Here is an 18,563-nt window from a genome sequence, read left to right on the forward strand (position 1 = left end):
CCTTTTGCTGTTTTAGGCGAGAAATTTGGGAAAAAAATCCAGGCTCAAAACAATGTCTTTTCAAATCGATATATCAGTCGATTCTTGATTCGACTGAAAGATCTAGCCCTGTTTAACCTGGTTTAAACAACTATGCCATGCATTTATCAAAAATTTTAACAACCATATGGTCTATTAGTAAAGTACTAAAATTTTAACTCCAAATATGAACGGTAAAATCGACGTGAAAAATACAAAATACCAAAATTGCAGTTCCACACAAAACAACTTTAAAATACCAAAAGTATCAAACCACATGAGTTCTTAACATTCTCCTTATTCAAACATAAGCCCTCACACAAAGGCATACATTACTATCAAATCATCAACATTCCAATTAATCACTAAAAGATTCTTAGACTGCTATTACTTGAACGAAATAACGAGAAGCAGCAATTACTCTAGTTGTTATTACTTCTTTAACCTGGCCAACTTCAGATTCGCTTCTCGGATAGTTTCTCGCAATCTCTTTATCTCTGCTTGATCCTCCAATGTTTGACGAGTCTTTGCCAACTTCAGATCGCTTTCTAATCTCCGGTAAATTTCAACTCTTGATTGTTCAATCGAAATTGGTCAGCAAAGCAAGCATGGTTTTGAAATATTTTGTTGAGCGCATTAGCATTATGTTGATAAACCTCGTATCTGTTGACGACGACAATTGTGACATCCAAAGGTAACTAAAAATCCTATCTCTACATATCATTACATATAATTGAGAAGAAATGAAATGCTAAAAATTATCTTCAATACAACTCAAAGAAACAATAAATTCATTAAATAGTAGCTTGCAACCATTACTTTGAAGCAAATCATCTAACCAACTTTCCCAGGCCACAAAATCTCCACTGTCTCCCAAAGCACCCATATTATTAGAATTCAGGATTCAAATATGCTGGAGGAACTTATAAGCAAAACAGAATAAGATATTGGTCTAAAAATAAGCAAATAAAATTAAGAACTTTGCAACATGATAACACAATAAATAAGGAGAAAAGTAAACAGCATTATGCATAGAATTAGAAACTGACAACTTCCCTACTCAGGATTTCCTTTTTGTGTGTGTGTGTTTCTACCTGATATTTCTTGTTTGGTTTGGTATCTTACCATAAATGTAGATTGGGAAATAAACAAATTGGGAATAATTCTTCACCAAATTCTGAATTCTGGTGGGATCTTAGAATTCATACTTGTCATCTGACTGCAGGAGAACAATATCTTAGATATTTGGCACTCAGAAGAATTGTACATTTGAAGAACCAGAAATTTCTAAGGCAATTGTATTTGTAACATGAAACACTACATTCAAATCTCAATGTTATTTATTATCTTCCTTTAAATTTTTAAACATGCAAATGCAAATACATTCAAATAGGGTGTAAAAGAGGAAAAAGAATGAACAAATTTAGTACCCTTAAATAAAGTGTAATCTGTGTACCACGGACTTGAAGATTTTCTAGATTAGTTTCCTCCCTATTCACATAGGAGCTACTGTCTGCTACAACTTCCCAACGTATTGCTTGTCTGATTTTGGACTCTTTGTAAACACAACAACCTGTTCAATAAACATATAAACAATCAACCCAATTAGCTTGAAAATTATTGAACGAAAAGGCTTCATACATGAAGCAAAAGATGAGAATGCAGGTTATATTAAGCTGACAGCATGTTACCTTCTCAGCACCAAGAAAAACAGAATAGAATTCAACACTAAATTGCCCAATCCAACACCACCATGTAAATCCCTAAATATTCCACCAAAAGCAGAAACAGAAGAGCAAAACCCAGGAAAAGCAAAAGAACCCACCTCTGCTTGGTACTCAAAATTCTCCCTGAAGGTCTCTTCGGCCTCCTTCTCAGGTACAGTTGAAGCCTCACATTAAACCACTATCTGGTTGCTTCTCTTCTCAAGTTTCCACCTCAATCAAAAGCAAGAGAAGGCCTTGTTGAGGGCATTTGGAGTTAGAAAAGCGGTTCTGAGATTGAAGGCCTTGTTACGGTTTGTCAAAGGGAGACAGGGTTGGGAGGAAATGGGATTAAAAAAATTTAAATTGATAAGTTGGTAATTTGTTGATGATTACAATGGAAGGAAGAAGAGAGGGAAAAGGTCTCAGACGTGAGAAAGAAATGATAATGGTGAGGGTAAAATTGAAATCTTAAGTTACTCACCCATTCCCTGAATTGTCATTATGTGGGAGACCACCAAATGGTAAACAGCATCTTTGTCCTGAGTAAGCCCCAATAGTTTAATGATGGGTCTATCGAATTGAGTTGTAATGTATTGATATTACAGCCAACCAAATATGCTGTAAATTTTACCAGTAATATCCCTTCAAATGAATTAAGAAAAGAAACCTTGAAGCATTGTTTAGTGGTGGAAGTGATTAGTGAATTAACTAAAAGGATGAAGATACGAGCTTTTACTCCCCAATCCAAACATTAATGTTTTGAGATTTATTTTGTTTTAATTATTACAACAAATTTATTTGCCCATCCCATTTTTACATGGTTATTGCCAATGCAACCTTATTTAAAAACGACATCAATAAAACTTATAATTATAAATAATAATTACTGAACTTCATCCTTTTATCTAAATATATTTTTGAGTAAATTATACCAATAATCACCCAACTTTAAGGTACTCATATTTCAATTCAATATAGTCACCACTAACCCTTTTTTGTTACGTCTGTAACGGAGGTACCATTTTTGTTACAACTTAACGAAAATACCATTTTTATCCCCGTATCACTACTCTCCCATCCCTCTCCCTCTTCCCCACCATCCCTCCCCCCTATCACAAGTGCCTTCAATTTTTTGCAAACCTCCCCACCCTTGCCCTCTCCCCCTCTTCCCCCTATTCTTTCTTCACCATCATCCCCACCACCATTACCACCGTCGCCGCTATTACTACTCTGTTCCTTGCATCAGATTGGTGTTGTAACATTTGTGGCTTATGAGTTTACATTAGATCGGTTAGAGTCCATTTTTACTTCAACCTAACCCAGATTTCCATTTTTATTTTCCTTCTCACCTATTACATGTTTCATTCTTTTTCACTTTTGGCCTTTTCAAAGCAGTGAAAATAAACATAAGCGGGAAGCAATAATCTTAACGCGGAACGCGTTGCGCCGATTATTAGTTTAAATGCGAGCTTCCAACTTGCTTTAAAGTATACATATTTTTCCCTGTTTTGTTATGAAAATATTTCATTTTCCAGGGAGTTTCAAACCAGCAGGTGAGTTTCTGTTTCAGGCGGTTATGGTGATAGTCTTCTGATAAACCAATTTCGGCCAGGTTTTTTTTTTAAATGTTTGATTGGTTGGCTTTTAGTGTATTAAAGGGAAAATGGAGAAATCCTTCATTCCTCATTTGGTTTTTGGTGTTTTGGTTGTTTTGGGCGTGTCTTTGGTGAATGCTGAAGACCCTTGTATTTCACCTGGACTGTTACTTATGGTACTCGCTCTATTCTTGGAGTTCCCCGGTAGGTTACTCTGATCTCTAAACTGTCAAATTCTGAAATTGTGTTTTGGGTTGATGAAAGTAATGTGCTTTTTTATGTGTATGTTTCTAGGTTTCTAAGAAAAAAAAGTTTTGATTTTTTGTTGTTGTGAAGGTTATCCTTCTTATCAATGGGCAGTTCACTGGGCCAAAACTTAATGTAGTGACTAATAACAACATTATCTTGAATCTCATTAACAAGCTTGACCGGCCTTTCTTGTTGACATGGTATACATTGGTTCTTCTCATTTTACACTTTGTTCTTTGCATATGATTTAGGAAATGATGGAAGCATGAGTGAAGAAGATGAACCAAGTTACAACGAAGATGGAAAATGGTGAGAAGTGCAAAGGCAAGAATGGATGGCCATGGAAGAGAATGAAATGGAAGGACAATGTGGCTAGGCTTCTAATAGCAGTGGTAGTGGGGAAGAAGGGGAGAGGGATGGGAGAGCAGTGATAGGGGACGAAAAATGGGATTTTTGTTAAGTCTGTAACGAAAATAATTAGTGATGCCTGATGTAATACCCTAATTTTGCCAGACCCAAATCAAATAAATAAACAAAAAAATATATAAAAAATAAAAATAAAAACAAAATTATTAAAAGTCCATCAGTCCAGCAAACGTAAAATACAAACTAAGTGCATTTACAGATAGCCCAATAACCCAAACAGATCCCAAATACCCACTTAACCTAGCCCAAACCAAAACCCAGTTAACCTAGCCCAGCTAATGTGGACATAGAAAATCCTAACAGTATCCAGCGCCGCATTAGCCACGAATGCTGCCTTCATCCACACGCGTCGCCATGCACCGCCAAGCGTGCCTCCGTACGGCCACCTCCGTACCTCCACGTAGGTCTCCGTACCCGTACCTGCAACACAACAAACGCAACGCAGCTGAGAGAACAAATATTGTATTTTTTGTTTGTTTGTTTTTCATTCTGAATATTCGGCTATAAGATCAGAGAGTAAACATTCTGTAAGGGTTACATACATGATCTGTCGAAACCGTTTTTTGAAAGCAAAAATTTCAGTTGTCGACTTTAAAAATAAAACTAGAGTCGCCACCGATCCTTTATTAAGGTGTGATCGGCTCACCTTAAAAATTATGTTGGTCTACGAATTTTGAGAAAACGAGTTCGGGAGTCGGTTACGCACGAGGAAGGGTTAGCACCCTTGTAACGCCCAAAATCGGTACCAAATTGATCATTTAATGTCTTAGTGTCGAAGGTTAAAAAGATTTTAAAATCAACTTGAATAATGAAATTTGCAAAAGGATAACAAGTTGTTCAAGTCATGTAAAGAAATCGAGTCCCAATACGTTAGTGTACAATTCCTCATAATCCCCGAACTTTGAATATCACTTTTTATTTTATACGAAAAATCTTCATTTCGAGAAAGTAACATGCCACACCCAATACGTTAGGGCACGACAAGTTAAGTTCCCAAAAATGATTTTTACACTCATGCATTTTGAATAAAGAATATCCTCGGTTATTTAAGATTAGCAAAGAAAATCCGAACCCAATACGTTAGGGCTCAATTTCCCTCGAAAACCTCAAACCTCGAATATCGCTTTTATTTAAAAAAAACTTTGAAGCAAGAAAATAACTTTGATGTATGGTTAAAACCAAAACATATTTTCAAAAAGAGTATGCTTAAAAGGTAATGTACAATATGATACAAATACTTTAACTTAAAGCATATATAAATATATATTTACAAAATAAAAAAATAAATGTATATGTATATGTAAGTCATAAAAATACGCTTATGTATATATCCAAATATTTACATATATGTACAATATATAAAATAATAAAAATATTTATAATGATTTAAAAATATGAAAATGAATGCATAAATATATCATGGAAAATGTATGTGTATTTTAAATTGTAAAATATGGGGAAAAATGTAAGTATTCTAAAATGTATATGTATACATATATATATATATGTTTGTAAAAAACTTTATGAAGAATAATATATAAAATGCGTATGTACATATTTACAAACGTAAAAATATATTTGAAACTAAAATATAAAAGTATATATATATATATATATATATATATATATATATATATATATATATATAGAAGTTGAAAAAAATATAAGCACATGTATAAAATATATAGGTAGACGTGTAAAAACATGCATATATATATTATATAAAAAACAATATGTGAATACTATATAAGAAAAATGCATATATGAACATAGAGATGATGATAGTAATAATGATAATATATAAAATATAATTAAATAAAAAAATAGTTCAAAAAGAAAAAGTGGATTAAATTGAACAAAAGACGAAAAATCGGGGATAAATTCGAAATAAATAAAAGGACCCAATTGAATGCGCAGGAAACAATGGAGGACCAAAAGGGGAATTAATCCCTCCCTCCTACATGTTGCGCAGCACTGGATTAAATCGTCACGCGGGTAAAATATTTGGGCCAAATTTTAAAGAGGAAAAAGAACTTGATTAAAACGCGTCACAAAAGGAGGAGGGCTAATTGCGCAATTTTCCCATTTAAGGTGGATATGCGCAGACCTTTACCCCCCAAACTAAATGGCTCAGCTTTAAATCATTCTGTTTCTTTTTTTCTAAAAGAAAAGCAGTGGCTCTGCTAAGGTTCTTTTAACCCATTCCGCGCCATCGTCCATCTGCCCCTTCACCAAAGCTCCGACGACGGCGGAGATGGTGGTGGCGCGGCGACCTCGACGAACTGGTAAGTGCTTTTCCCTTCTTTTCTTTGTTGTTTTAGGTAAAAATGAAATGAAAAAATAAAGGAAAATAAAAAGAAATATATAAACAAAAAGAATAGTGAATACTACAAAGTAAAAAAACCTTTGAAAAAACAAATTTCCCTTGTATTTCTCCGTATTTTTCCTTCTATTTTCGTATCTCCTTTTACTGAATCCCCCCTATTTTACAAAATCAAACGGCTTTATATAGCCTAAAACTTATTTGTTTTACACTATATTTTCGCTAATGGACTCTCTGAGTCCGTGTTTGCAGGTGCGTGGAGAGTTTGGCATGCGTGGAGGCCGAAACTTGCGACGTCCGGATGCTGCTGGAGGCGCTGAAGGCGGGGGGAGCTGCGGCGGCTACTGGCAAATGCTGCTAGGGTTCTCTTTTTTTGGGGGGGTTAAGGCTAGGGTTTAATTTGGGCTTTGTAAAAATTGGGCTGTGTCCCATTATTTATTCCACACGGGCCTGGGCCAATTTGGGCCTACTACATGATCAATACAAAGAAATCGAAAAAAAGGAAAAGATCAGTTTTTTTGGAAGGTGGTTCTCTTTTCTTTTTCTTTCTCTGCGTTTCATTACTGTTTTCTTTGATTCTTTCTATTTCCTATACGAAAAGAGGGGAGAAAAGGGGGGACCTTACCTTGTCGTCGGCGCCGATGAAGTCCTTTTCCCTTTCGCATGAATCGGGGTCGGATGGACGGAGGCTTGGTTCCTGAAACAGCTAAGGGAGGGCTTAGTTTTTTTTTTAAACTGCCGAAAGTGCTTAGAATGCGGCCAGTTTAGGGTTTTGTCTTGGCCTTCATATGACGCACGAAACGGCACCGTTTGGAGTCTGATCAGTGGCTCCAAAACGGTGCCGTATTGACCATTGCCCAGCAGCCCGATGATCCGATCCAACCGTGGCTAGATCCGCGCGTTTTGGTATGGGGAGGGATATTTTCACGCCAAGCCCTTCTTGTTTTGCGCTGTGTTTCAATTCGATCCCTTAAATTTCTTTAATTTTGGACAGCATAATTTGTCGTTGGTTTCATTTTGGTCCATGCTGAACGCAGCGTTTTGGAGCTAAGGATATTTTCCTCTTTAGCCCCCATGTTATTCGCGCGTGCCCTTTTTGGTCCTCAATTCTGCTTTATTTTCATTTTTTTCCTTCTTATTTCGAATTTAATACAATTTCGTCCAATAAAATCAAACTTTCTTTCTTATTTAAGTTTAATATATATTTTTATTTCATTATCAATACTATTTCAATATTATAATATATTATTATTTTGAATCTAACATTAATATTATATAAATTTACCATGCTTTATTATTCAAAATTTATTATGTATCATTATTTAAATTTCCACATTTTTATATATATTTTCATGTAAATTTGATATGTTTTATATACATTTTTTAATATACTTTATTCTATAATATATTTCCTCTAAATTCACTCATTACATATTTTTAGATTTGTAAATATTTTTATAATGCTATTATATAATAATCTTATATGCGTACATATTTCATATTAAATTATTTTCATTATCTAAACATACATAATCTAATGTTAATTTCATATTATTATATAGATATTTTATCTCTTTCCAATATTTTAACATTTTAATTTATCTCAACTTATTTCAATATTGTTAATTTATTCAAATTTATTTTAACCTTTTAATTTATACATATTATATTTATTTCTTAAATTATGTTTAAATTTATATATTTCATTAGTGTTATTTTTGCTTGATTTTCAATTAGTTTCCTCTTATTAGCCAATGTTGATATTTACATAATGTATGAAATTATTATTGCTATGCTCATTTAAATTTATTTGTTGATTGTTTGTATTCATTAGTGTATATTTAAATTTACGAATGATCAATTCACGTTGTACATCATCATTCAATCGCATTTTATTTGCTTAAAATGTTACGTTTCATATTATTTAAATATCAAAATCATTTTATATAAAAGTCTTTCAAAATAACACATATACTCGATATTTGGAATCATCAAAAGAATTGAGCCCTAATGTATTGAGTTCCAATTTTCCTCGTTGAATCTAAATAATCAAAAGTTTTCTTTAATCAAAATACATAAATTAAAACTCATTCTCGGGAATTCGATACGTCGTGTCCTAATGTATTGGATGTGACATGTCGTTTCCTCGAAATGAAAATTTAAAGAATAATAAGGGCAATATTCAATGCTCGGAATTTTGAGAAATCGTGCTCTAACGTATTGGGTTTCGATTTTTCATCTGACTTAAAGCAATTGAACATCCTTTTTAAACTTCATCACGCAAGTTTTGAAAATCAAAAGACAAACTTATTCTCGAGGACTAAAAATGTCGTGCCCTAATGTATTGGGTGTGCCATTTTATTACTCTCAGACAATGAGGTCTTTGGTATCCGCATTGATTTATCCACGCATCTTTTATAAAATTAGCATTAATAAAAAAGGGAAGGATCGCATTTTAAAATCTTTTCAAATTCTCAACACTAAGACATTAAACAATCAACTCGGTACCAATTTTGGGCGTTACGAGGGTGCTAACCCTTCCTCGTACGTAAACGTCTCCCGAACTCATTTTCTCAAAATTCGTAGACCTAAAATTGTTTTCAAGGTGATCCGATCACACCTCAATAAAGGTCGGTGGCGACTCCCAATTTTTGTTTTTTAGTCGACAACTAAATTTTTGTTTTTCAATAAAAAAATGGTTTCGACACCTGTTTTGTTATTTTTCGAAAGTTGAGTGACTGAATTGAAACATGAGTAACTGTTTTGTCAGGTGGAGAAGAGGGAGAGGGATGTGAGAGCAGTGATAGGGGGACAAGAAATGGTATTTCTGTTAAGTCTGTAACGGAAAATGATTTGTGGTGACTGTTTTGTTATTTTTTGAAAGTTGAGGAAACTTGAGTAACTGTTTTATCAACTACCCAAAGTTGAGTGACTGTTAGTGTAATTTACCCTGCATTTTTCTACTATTAAATAAACAATTTTTGAAATTATTATCAAAACCTATAATAAAATTATTCAAAAAAAAGTTTCTAGCTTTTAATAAAAAATAAAAATTTGATTATTAGTAAAAATATGATATTAAAAATATATAATTAATACGTTATGAATTAATGTTACATTTGGTAAGAGTATTATTTTTACACATATTCTAGTATATAAGTTAATAATAAAGTAATTTAATTTGTAATATTTAGTCACACTCATGACTTATTTTTAGCAAAGAGAATGCAAAGTTTTTGTTTGCTTTGAAAAGATCTTATTTTTTTAAAAGAGTTATTACTCATATTTCTAATTTTAAATTAAAATTTGTACTAACTATTCTTTATTTTGTGACTAACTATTAGGGGTGAGCGCTCGGTCGAATCAAGTGAAAAATTTTCGAGTTAACGAGTCATATTTTATCATACTAACTCGGTTTGAAAATTTTTCAAATCAAGTTAAGTGAAATGAAACTTGAATTAAGCTTATTTAAGTGAAATTATTCAAGTTAAATTAAAAAAAATTAAACACGTTAAATTAAAATATTGTTATAATATAACTAATTACATGTAAGAGCACATGAATTTAAAACCATATATATTTGAAAACTTTTTCAAATAATATATATATATATATATATATCCTTCACTATGATAAACTTGGATCATTAATTAACTTATTTAAGCCTCAAAATTCTTTTTTAGAATTTTTTAAAATTTAACTTTGTTTACATATTCTTTATATTTTAATACATATATATATTAAAAATATAAATTTTAGAATTTTATAAATATTTTGAAATTTAAAATTTTTTGTTATTTTATTGAGAGAAGAATTTGCTCATTTTAAAATTAACAGGCAAAAAAATATTTACACCCGTATATTATTTAAATTATAAAATTCAATTCGAAATTTAAATTATTCATTCGAAACCATTATAAAAATAAAGGGCGACTAATAAATTTGTTACATAATTAACATTGGCGGTAGGGTTGTGTCAGCAAAAAGTCCAGTTCCTCGTGCATCCTTTGTAGTTTTCAGATTGGTTGAAATTAGAGGTGATCATGGGTCGGGTTGTCCGGCCCGGCCCGACGGCCCTTCCGAAATATGAGAGGGTTCGGGTAAAAATATAGGCCCGAAAAATGAGTTTGGGCAAAAAAACGAGGCTTGTTTAAAAAACTGGCTTGGCCTCGGGCACCACTTTTTTGGCCCGATCCCAGCCCGGCCCGACCCAAATATAATAAATATTTTTTTATTTTTTAATTTTAAAATATTTTCAAAATACTTTTTTATTTTTAAAATAAATTTTTGGTGTTTATTAAAAAATGGACCGAACTGGGCCGGGCTCGGGTTTAAAATTTTTTTCTCGAGCCGAGCCTGGACAAAATTTTAGGGTCGGGCCCGGGCATAGGACGCCGGCAGAAATTTTTTTATGGGCCCGGCCCATGATCACCTCTAGTTGAAATCTGTTATCCGTCCCTATAGTTTTAATCCCTGTACTTAAAATGCTAACTTAGCATATGATTAAGCTTCTCTCATATATCTAGCATATAATTAATGAAAAATAAATATATTAAGTTAATAAATTTTGATGAAAATTATTAATGGTATTAATTACTGGACAAAGACTTTAGGTTTAAAAAGTAGGAAGATTTAGTTTTAGCTTTTTAATATATTATTTAATACCTAAGTTTGACATTTTTTTAATGTGATACTATGTTTTTATTATTCAATTTCAGTATTTGTATTTAACAAAATTATATATTTTGGTATTCAAAGGTAACAATGTTAACAGTTAGTTTTAATTTGAGTTGATTCGATGAAAGTTAATTACTAATAGTATTAGCTTTGAATTTTATGACATTGTTAATAGAATAAATTTTGTATTAATTGTGAACTTGTTTAATTTTACGATTAATTTATCAAATACAATTCGATGGATGTGATTTCATTCATGTTTTAGAGTTGATTCAATGAAAATTAAGTGTTTACATTATTAGCTAATTATGAATTTTCATAAAATCAACTCTAGAAGTCGAAGTAAACACTAAAAAATTAATAGCATGATCTTTGTGTGCCAAAATATATAACTTTTGTCAGATACAAATACCGGATTGGACTAAAAAATAACATAGGTACCACATTAGAAAAAAGTGTCAAACTTATGCACCAAATTATGTATTAAGCCTTTAACTTTTAAAACATAGAGATTAAATCTCAAAAATTGTAAAAGTGCAGGGACTAAGAACAGATTTTAACCTTTCAGTTTCACCCTTTTTCCATTTTTCCACGTGACGGAAAACGACAGCGCAGGCTTCTAACTGAGAGGCAAAGATATTCCACGTAAAAACAAACAAGAAAGGGGACCCACCAGTTCCATCTGGTCCTTCCCGGAGCCGCCGTGTGTTGACAGTTCAGATGCATTAATTGACCCGCCGATGGACCCCACTATCACCCCCCATCACCCATTTACACTACGTGGCCCCCTCTTCCCTGTTTCTCCATTTGCAAGGAAAATAACCCAAAAATAGTGAGAAAAGGAACAGACCAAAGCTCAAACACCCAGACTTTGCACGACTCCATCGACAAGAAGCAAAAAAATAAAGAGCAAATTTTTAAAAAGAAACGCGTTTTTCTTCTCCAAAGACCCCCTCTTCTTTTCTCTCCCGTTGTTTAAGAAAAACAAAATACTTTTTTCCTTTGGGGGTGAAAGGAGTGAGTGGCTTTTGGTGGACTTTTTGAAGCTCAGAGAGAATTCTTTTTGTTGTTCTTGTTGGGTTCGTTTTTGTTTTCTTGGGAAACAAATATGAGATGTCATTTGTTGTGCAAAGGTTTGGTCTTGTTTTTGTTTGTCTTCTGCTTAGTTTCAGGGGAGTTGTTGGTTCCTGAGAGAAGGATCCTGTTGGAGTTCAAAACCTCTGTTTTTGACCCTTCTGGGATACTTTCAAGCTGGGACCTTTCGAAGAACCCAAACCACTGCTCTTGGCATGGAGTTTCATGCAATTCAAGGTCTCAGGTCATCTCCATTAATATTGCTGGTGGTGGTTGTTGTGAAGGTAACTTTACTCCACCTTGTTCTCCTTCTTCAAAGCTTCTTCCATTTTATGGTTTTGGATTTAGAAGAAGAGCATGTTCAAGGGGGAAATTAGTGGGATACTTGTCACCTTTGATTGGGAAACTTACTGAACTTAGAGTTCTCTCTCTTGCTTTTAAAGACATTGGCGGTGAGATTCCTTTAGAATTATGGGGTTTAGAGAAATTAGAACAACTTGATCTTGAAGGGAATTCATTTACTGGGAAGTTGCCTGATGAAATTGTGGGGCTGAGGAATTTGCGGGTTTTGAATCTCGGGTTTAATGCACTAGAAGGGGAGATCCCAGGGTCTTTGTCAAAATTTGTGGATTTGGAGGTTTTGAATTTAGCTGGGAATAAGCTGAAGGGGTCTATCCCTGATTATTTTGGTAGTTTCTATTATTTGAAAGGACTTCATTTGTCTAATAATCAGCTAAACGGTTCGATTCTTGATTTTTTTGGAAGTAATTGTCGGTATCTAGAGCATCTTGATCTGTCTGGCAATTTCCTAGTTGGGCATATACCCGGTAGTTTGGGGAATTGTCGGCAGTTACGGACTCTTGTTTTGTTTTCCAACATGTTGGATGGTGTTATTCCTAATGAGCTTGGCCAGATGCATGAGCTTGAGGTTCTTGATGTTGCTAGGAACAATCTTAGCGGTTTTATCCCCACAGAGCTTGGAGATTGTGTTCGGTTGTCCATTCTTGTCCTCTCTAATCTTTTCGATCCCTTGCTGAGTGGGCAGAATTCAAATGAAGAGCTGTCATTTAGACTGCCACATTCTAATACCGATGAGTATAATAGTTTCCAAGGCTCCATTCCAATGGGAATCACAACCCTTCCAAAGCTTAAAGTTCTTTGGGCGCTCAGGGCGAATCTTGAGGGTAAGTTACCAAGAAATTGGGGTGGTTGCGAGAACTTGGAAATCATAAACTTAGCTCAGAACCACTTTGATGGGGATGTCTTTGGAGTGTTCAATGGATGCAAGAAACTAAGTCATCTAGATTTGAGCTCGAACAGGCTAACTGGGGAGCTTGATGAGCAGCTTCAAGTTCCTTGTATGACACTCTTTGATATCAGTGGAAATCTCATGTCAGGATCAATCCCCAGGTTCAATTACCGTGCCTGCCCTGGTATTTTATCCTCTAGTTTTGAACTTCTCCAACCCCATGATCCGCCATCTGCTTATCTGTCATTCTTTACATGTAAAACACGCCTCAAAACAATTTTGCCATTTCAGGGTTCGAAAGCTGTGTTGATTCACAATTTTGGTGGAAATAACTTCTCTGGTTCACTCCCATGGCTACCAATTGCACCAGCAAGATTCGTTAAGCAGATTGAATATGCTTTTCTTACTGGTGGAAACAATCTCACTGGATCATTTCCGGGAAGTTTATTTGTAAACTGTAATAAGCTCCATGGGATGATAGTCAATGTTAGCAATAACAGATTGTCTGGTCATATTCCATCAAGAATTGGTGTAATTTGCAGGTCCCTTAAATTTTTGGATGTCTCTAAGAATCAGATTGAAGGAATTGTTCCCCAAAGTTTCAGGGACTTGAAGTCCCTTGTTTTACTTGACCTAAGTGGAAACAAACTTAGAGGTCTGGTACCCAAAGGGCTCTATCAGTTGAAAAATCTCAAACACCTTTCCTTGGGGAGTAACAACCTGAGTGGTGCTATTCCTTCGAGCTTTGGACAGTTTCGTTCCCTTGAAGTGTCAGAACTTTCATCAAAGTCACTAGCTGTACGATCCGCTGATATGACGATCAACACTGAAGATTCACAAAATGAAGTAGCTTCTTCTTTGGGTAACAGAACTGTCAATAAAAGCTTAGGTCCCATTGAGATCGCATCCATAGCATGTGCCTCGGCCATTGTTTCAGTTCTTCTAGTTCTAGCTGTCCTCTTCTTTTACACCAGGAAACGGGTCCCAAAGTCCAGGGTTCAGGTTTCTGAATCAAGGGAAATTACAGCTTTCGTCAACATTGGGGTTCCATTGACGTATGAAACTATAGTCCAAGCAACTGGGAATTTCAGTGCTGGCAAATGCATAGGAATTGGTGGTTTTGGTGCCACTTACAGGGCTGAAATAGCTCCAGGAATCTCAGTGGCAGTCAAGAGGCTTGCTGTTGGAAGGTTTCAGGGTATCCAGCAATTCCATGCCGAGGTAAAGACCCTTGAGACAATGAGGCACCCTAATCTTGTAACTCTTGTAGGGTACCATGCCAGTGAAACGGATATGTTTCTCTTATATAATTACTTACCAGGTGGTAATTTAGAAAATTTTATTAGGGAAAGATCCACTAGAGCTGTAGATTGGAAAATTATTCACAAGATTGCTCTCGATATAGCCCATGCACTTGCTTATCTGCATGACGAATGCACCCCGAAAGTGCTACACCGGGATGTCAAGCCGAGTAACATATTGTTGGACAATGATTGTAATGCTTATCTGTCTGACTTTGGATTATCAAGGCTTCTGGGTACATCTGAAACCCATGCAACAACCGGTGTAGCTGGCACATTCGGATATGTTGCACCCGAGTATGCCATGACCTGTCGTGTATCCGAGAAGGCTGATGTTTACAGCTATGGTATCGTGTTGCTTGAGTTGATATCAGATAAGAAGGCTTTGGATCCTTCATTCTCCTCACAAGCAAATGGTTTCAATATTGTCTCTTGGGCCCGCATGCTGCTTCAACAGGGTCAAGCAAAGGATGTTTTCACTTTAAGGTTAAGGGATGCAGGTCCTCATCATGATCTGGTAGAACTGCTGCACTTGGCCGTCACATGTACAGTCGATAGCCTCTCGACCAGACCAACCATGAGGCAAGTTGTCCGAAGGTTGAAACGAATTCAACCTTCTTCAGTTCATTAATATGGTTTCTAGGTGCATGACTTGATCTAGAAGGAACAGCTCAAAGTGTACAAATCATAACAAACTTTGCATATCTAATGTTGACTGAGGCAGGTTTAGTATCACAGTATAATCTTTTCCTCATAGATGGAGATGCTGATCTTTTACTTTGATGGTATCAAGATTTTTTTTTCCTAGGAAACTGCAGAATCCGAAAATAGGCAGTTGAACATCAGCAAGAGTAAATTCACTATTGTAGACATTGCAAAGAATTTGTTTTTTTAAAACTTTTCACTTACAGTGCCCCATTTTTGTGGGGGGTTGCCATATACTCCACATTACAAAAGGGAAGAAGAGGAAGGGTTAATAACTATATGCCTAAGAGGGTTATCCACATCACCACCACCTGCATGCTTCACAAACTCTGCTGGAGAAAAAAAATTGCCATGGCATACACACATTATCCTCACTTCCTCTCCCTTCCCATACTTGTATAAAATCCCATCTACTCTTTTCCCATTAGGACCTTCTCCCTTTGTGAACACATGAGGCATATCTTCCATCGCCTTTCCCCCTCCTTTCTCCTTATTTTCGACCGTCTCACCTACCAGTCCCAGAGTTCTTTCACTCCTGCTCGTCTTTGTTCCTGAAGAACCGGTAGCTGCCTCTGAGTCGCCTTGTTCTTGCAAGGATGAAGCACTACCAGAGCTTCTTGCTTCACCAGAATTTCTAGCTCCTGAAGTGATTGTAATCATGAGAACCATTAAAACCAGCTGCGAGTAATCACTGTTTTTATCATAAATGGAAATTTAACATTGAAACTTTCCATGTCTTGACAATTTTGAATCAAATAATTCACAAGAAATAACACATCATTTTGCATCCAGATCCCATTACCACCATAATTGCTATTTAAAATGCATTATATTGGATCCACATATCTCCATTTGTTTCCTGGAAATTATTCTCCCAACAAACATCCATTAAAGGAACTTCATGTGCTTTAAATTCAAAACAAATTATTCATCCAAGTACCAAAATAATCAACAAGTTTAGCAGATATTTAGGAACATCAAACAAGTCTAAACTAATTAGTGATGATAAGAAGCAATGTTACTTATGCTTTAGAGAAAAAGAAATGCAGCCATATTAATTTGTTTATAAGTGAGATGAAGACCACTAAAGTCCAAATACATGACGAAGAAGAAAAATCTAATACATGCTCACACTTGAGCATCAAGAATAACTTAGGTCAAAATCGGTATCTACATCAAATGGTCTTATGTATGAAACAAATTGTAAACATACAATACAAATCCCCCATAGATAATGCTGCAGAAAGTACCTTGAAGGCCTTTACTTTCCTCCATTTTCCCTCTTGAAATCCTCTGCTTCTCACTTCTTCTCCTCTTAGCTTCCATCCTTCTTAGGGTCTGCAACTCTTTTCTCTTCCTCCACTCTTCCTCAGTCACGGTGGGCAAAGAAGAGGCTCTGATGAGAGTTGTTGGGTGAGGAACAGATGGTGGTGGAGCATTGGCACTATCATCTTCTCTAAATATTGGTATTGAACCAGCAATAGATGATGACCTTTTCAACTTACTTGCATGCTTATCAACCCCAAATCTGCCTCCTAATGATAACCCAAGATTCAGCTCCACTTCTTCTTCATCTTCATCATCTTCACCTTCACTTCTTTTTGAATCTAGTGTTTCTCTTGACATGAATCTTTGTAACAGGTTTCTTGGGGAATTTTCTGTTTGCAAAGAAAGATTCTCCATTTCTTTGCTTCTGTTTTCACTTGCTTCTGATCCCATTTTTGATGGAAACATTAAACAAAGTAAATAAAACCCAACAAAAAGAGTTTTTTTTTTTGGTATAAATAAAGCTATTGTCTTAGCCTATGAAACAGAAAAAAAAAAAAAACCAGGCCTTGATCTAAGTTAGCCTTAACCCGTGTATATAAAAGCTTAAACTTGGATTATTCACATCAAAGAAATTGGTCAATTTCTGGCTTTGGTCCCTTTATTTTAATATGACATAATTTAACTTTTGTATTTTTATAATAAGAATAATTAGTTCAAATAATTCACATTGTTAATCATTTTGATTAAAATGCTATGTTAATCTTTCCTAAAACATCTATCCCATAACAAATAAATCTAGGGTTGTGTTCAGTTTGGTGTAACGCATTTATTTATTTCAAAATTTATGATATTTTGATTTCATTCTTGGTTTTATACTAATTTTGAATTTTGAATTTTTGGACTTTATTTCTATAAATAGACTTTATTTTATGCCTTTTAACATTATTCGGTAATATTTCAAAAAAGTTTATAAATATTCTTTTAAAATTAAATTTTCTAGTAAAAAATAATCAATATTCTTTAAAAAACTAAATTTTATATAATATTTAAGTTATTTACACTATTTTACATCATAAAAATTAAAATTAGACTTTGATTAGTTCAAGTAATCACGATTTTTAAATTGTGAACCAAAATTGTTCAAAATACTATGTTTAGATAGATTTTTGATTTTTCGATTTTCTTGCTCAATCTTAAGTAAATATATGTTTGTATGATGAGTTTGAATGTATATTTGTATATGTTTTTTTTAAAATGTTAATATTTTAGTTGCTAAAGTATGAATTAAATAAAAGAAGAGGGATAATGTTATGTAAAATTAAAGTATAAGGATTATGTGTAAAAATTAAAGATAATAGAGAGATGAAACCAAAATTTGACCATGAAAATACAAATATTATAAAAGAATATACACACGTTTCGAAATATAATTTGAAGAGACAAAGTGTTGAAGTATATTGCCTTTTTGGCGATTTTTTTTACTTAGTTGGGAAAAGCCGGCAAGGACTGTACGAGTTGGTTTAGGTGTTTGAGGAATCGCCACGTGGGTTTGCCTAATTATAAATGAGAAAAAAATTTGAGGCCAGTTTAGATGGACAATGCGATGCTTTTAATAAATAAACGTAACGACCATCTAATTTTATCCTGAATAAATATTAACTCTGATTGGACTACTTATTATTCTCTATTTCGAAATTTGTGAATAATTTTGTTTGTAAATAGAAATTTTAATTTTTATAGTTGATTCTAATTAGATATTATTTTTTGGGTACAATTTATGATAATTTAGATGGGTTCTCAATGTTTTATATTATTAGGTTTTGGTTTAATGAAAAATATATAAATTATTTTTACTATTTAAAATATAGCCAATGAAAAGGTAGCAACACAATGCAATGTTCTGACAAGAAAGGAATGAAGAGAGATGAAAGCCACGTGCAAGGATTTTAACGTTGGCCATAATTTCAACAT

General features: G+C 34.2%; 2 protein-coding genes and 2 long non-coding RNA genes across 6 annotated transcripts; 2 read left to right on the forward strand and 2 right to left on the reverse strand.

Moving 5' to 3' along the window:
• Nucleotides 1-246: 246 nt before the first annotated feature.
• LOC105784072 (uncharacterized) lies at nucleotides 247-2,224 on the reverse strand. Of its 3 annotated transcripts, XR_008192520.1 has the most exons (4): nucleotides 1,710-2,224; nucleotides 1,449-1,591; nucleotides 1,144-1,237; nucleotides 247-681 (listed from the first exon to the last, which is right to left on the reverse strand). It is a non-coding gene; the product is annotated as an uncharacterized LOC105784072 (long non-coding RNA). The 3 variants fall into 3 exon arrangements; XR_008192518.1 differs by having other exon boundaries at nucleotides 247-1,237; nucleotides 1,710-2,221; XR_008192519.1 differs by having other exon boundaries at nucleotides 247-1,237; nucleotides 1,844-2,217.
• Nucleotides 2,225-5,845: 3,621 nt separating this feature from the next.
• LOC128035987 (uncharacterized) lies at nucleotides 5,846-6,841 on the forward strand. Its single transcript, XR_008192704.1, has 2 exons — nucleotides 5,846-6,279; nucleotides 6,570-6,841. It is a non-coding gene; the product is annotated as an uncharacterized LOC128035987 (long non-coding RNA).
• Nucleotides 6,842-11,790: 4,949 nt separating this feature from the next.
• LOC105783682 (LRR receptor-like serine/threonine-protein kinase RPK2) lies at nucleotides 11,791-15,374 on the forward strand. Its single transcript, XM_012609272.2, has one exon. It carries the CDS (start codon nucleotides 12,103-12,105, stop codon nucleotides 15,247-15,249), a length of 3,147 nt encoding a protein of 1,048 aa, XP_012464726.1. The 5' UTR covers nucleotides 11,791-12,102; the 3' UTR covers nucleotides 15,250-15,374.
• Nucleotides 15,375-15,460: 86 nt separating this feature from the next.
• On the reverse strand, nucleotides 15,461-17,141 carry LOC105783684 (ninja-family protein AFP3). The gene is made up of 2 exons (XM_012609273.2): nucleotides 16,574-17,141; nucleotides 15,461-15,964 (listed from the first exon to the last, which is right to left on the reverse strand). The coding sequence occupies exons 1-2, from the start codon at nucleotides 17,055-17,057 to the stop codon at nucleotides 15,567-15,569; spliced, it is 882 nt and encodes a 293-aa protein (XP_012464727.1). The 5' UTR covers nucleotides 17,058-17,141; the 3' UTR covers nucleotides 15,461-15,566.
• Between the last annotated feature and the right edge of the window lie 1,422 nt (nucleotides 17,142-18,563).

This window comes from Gossypium raimondii, chromosome 13 (genome assembly GCF_025698545.1).
Source record: "Gossypium raimondii isolate GPD5lz chromosome 13, ASM2569854v1, whole genome shotgun sequence".
NCBI lineage: Eukaryota > Viridiplantae > Streptophyta > Magnoliopsida > Malvales > Malvaceae > Gossypium > Gossypium raimondii.

Excerpts from the sequence above, each read along its gene's own strand:
- LOC105783684 (XM_012609273.2), bottom strand. The coding sequence starts at position 17,057 with ATGTTTCCATCAAAAATGGGATCAGAAGCAAGTGAAAACAGAAGCAAA. Across the intron at positions 15,965-16,573 it reads GGAAAGTAAAGGCCTTCAAG|GAGCTAGAAATTCTGGTGAA; the intron begins GTACTTTCTGCA and ends CAATCACTTCAG.
- LOC105783682 (XM_012609272.2), top strand. The coding sequence starts at position 12,103 with ATGAGATGTCATTTGTTGTGCAAAGGTTTGGTCTTGTTTTTGTTTGTC.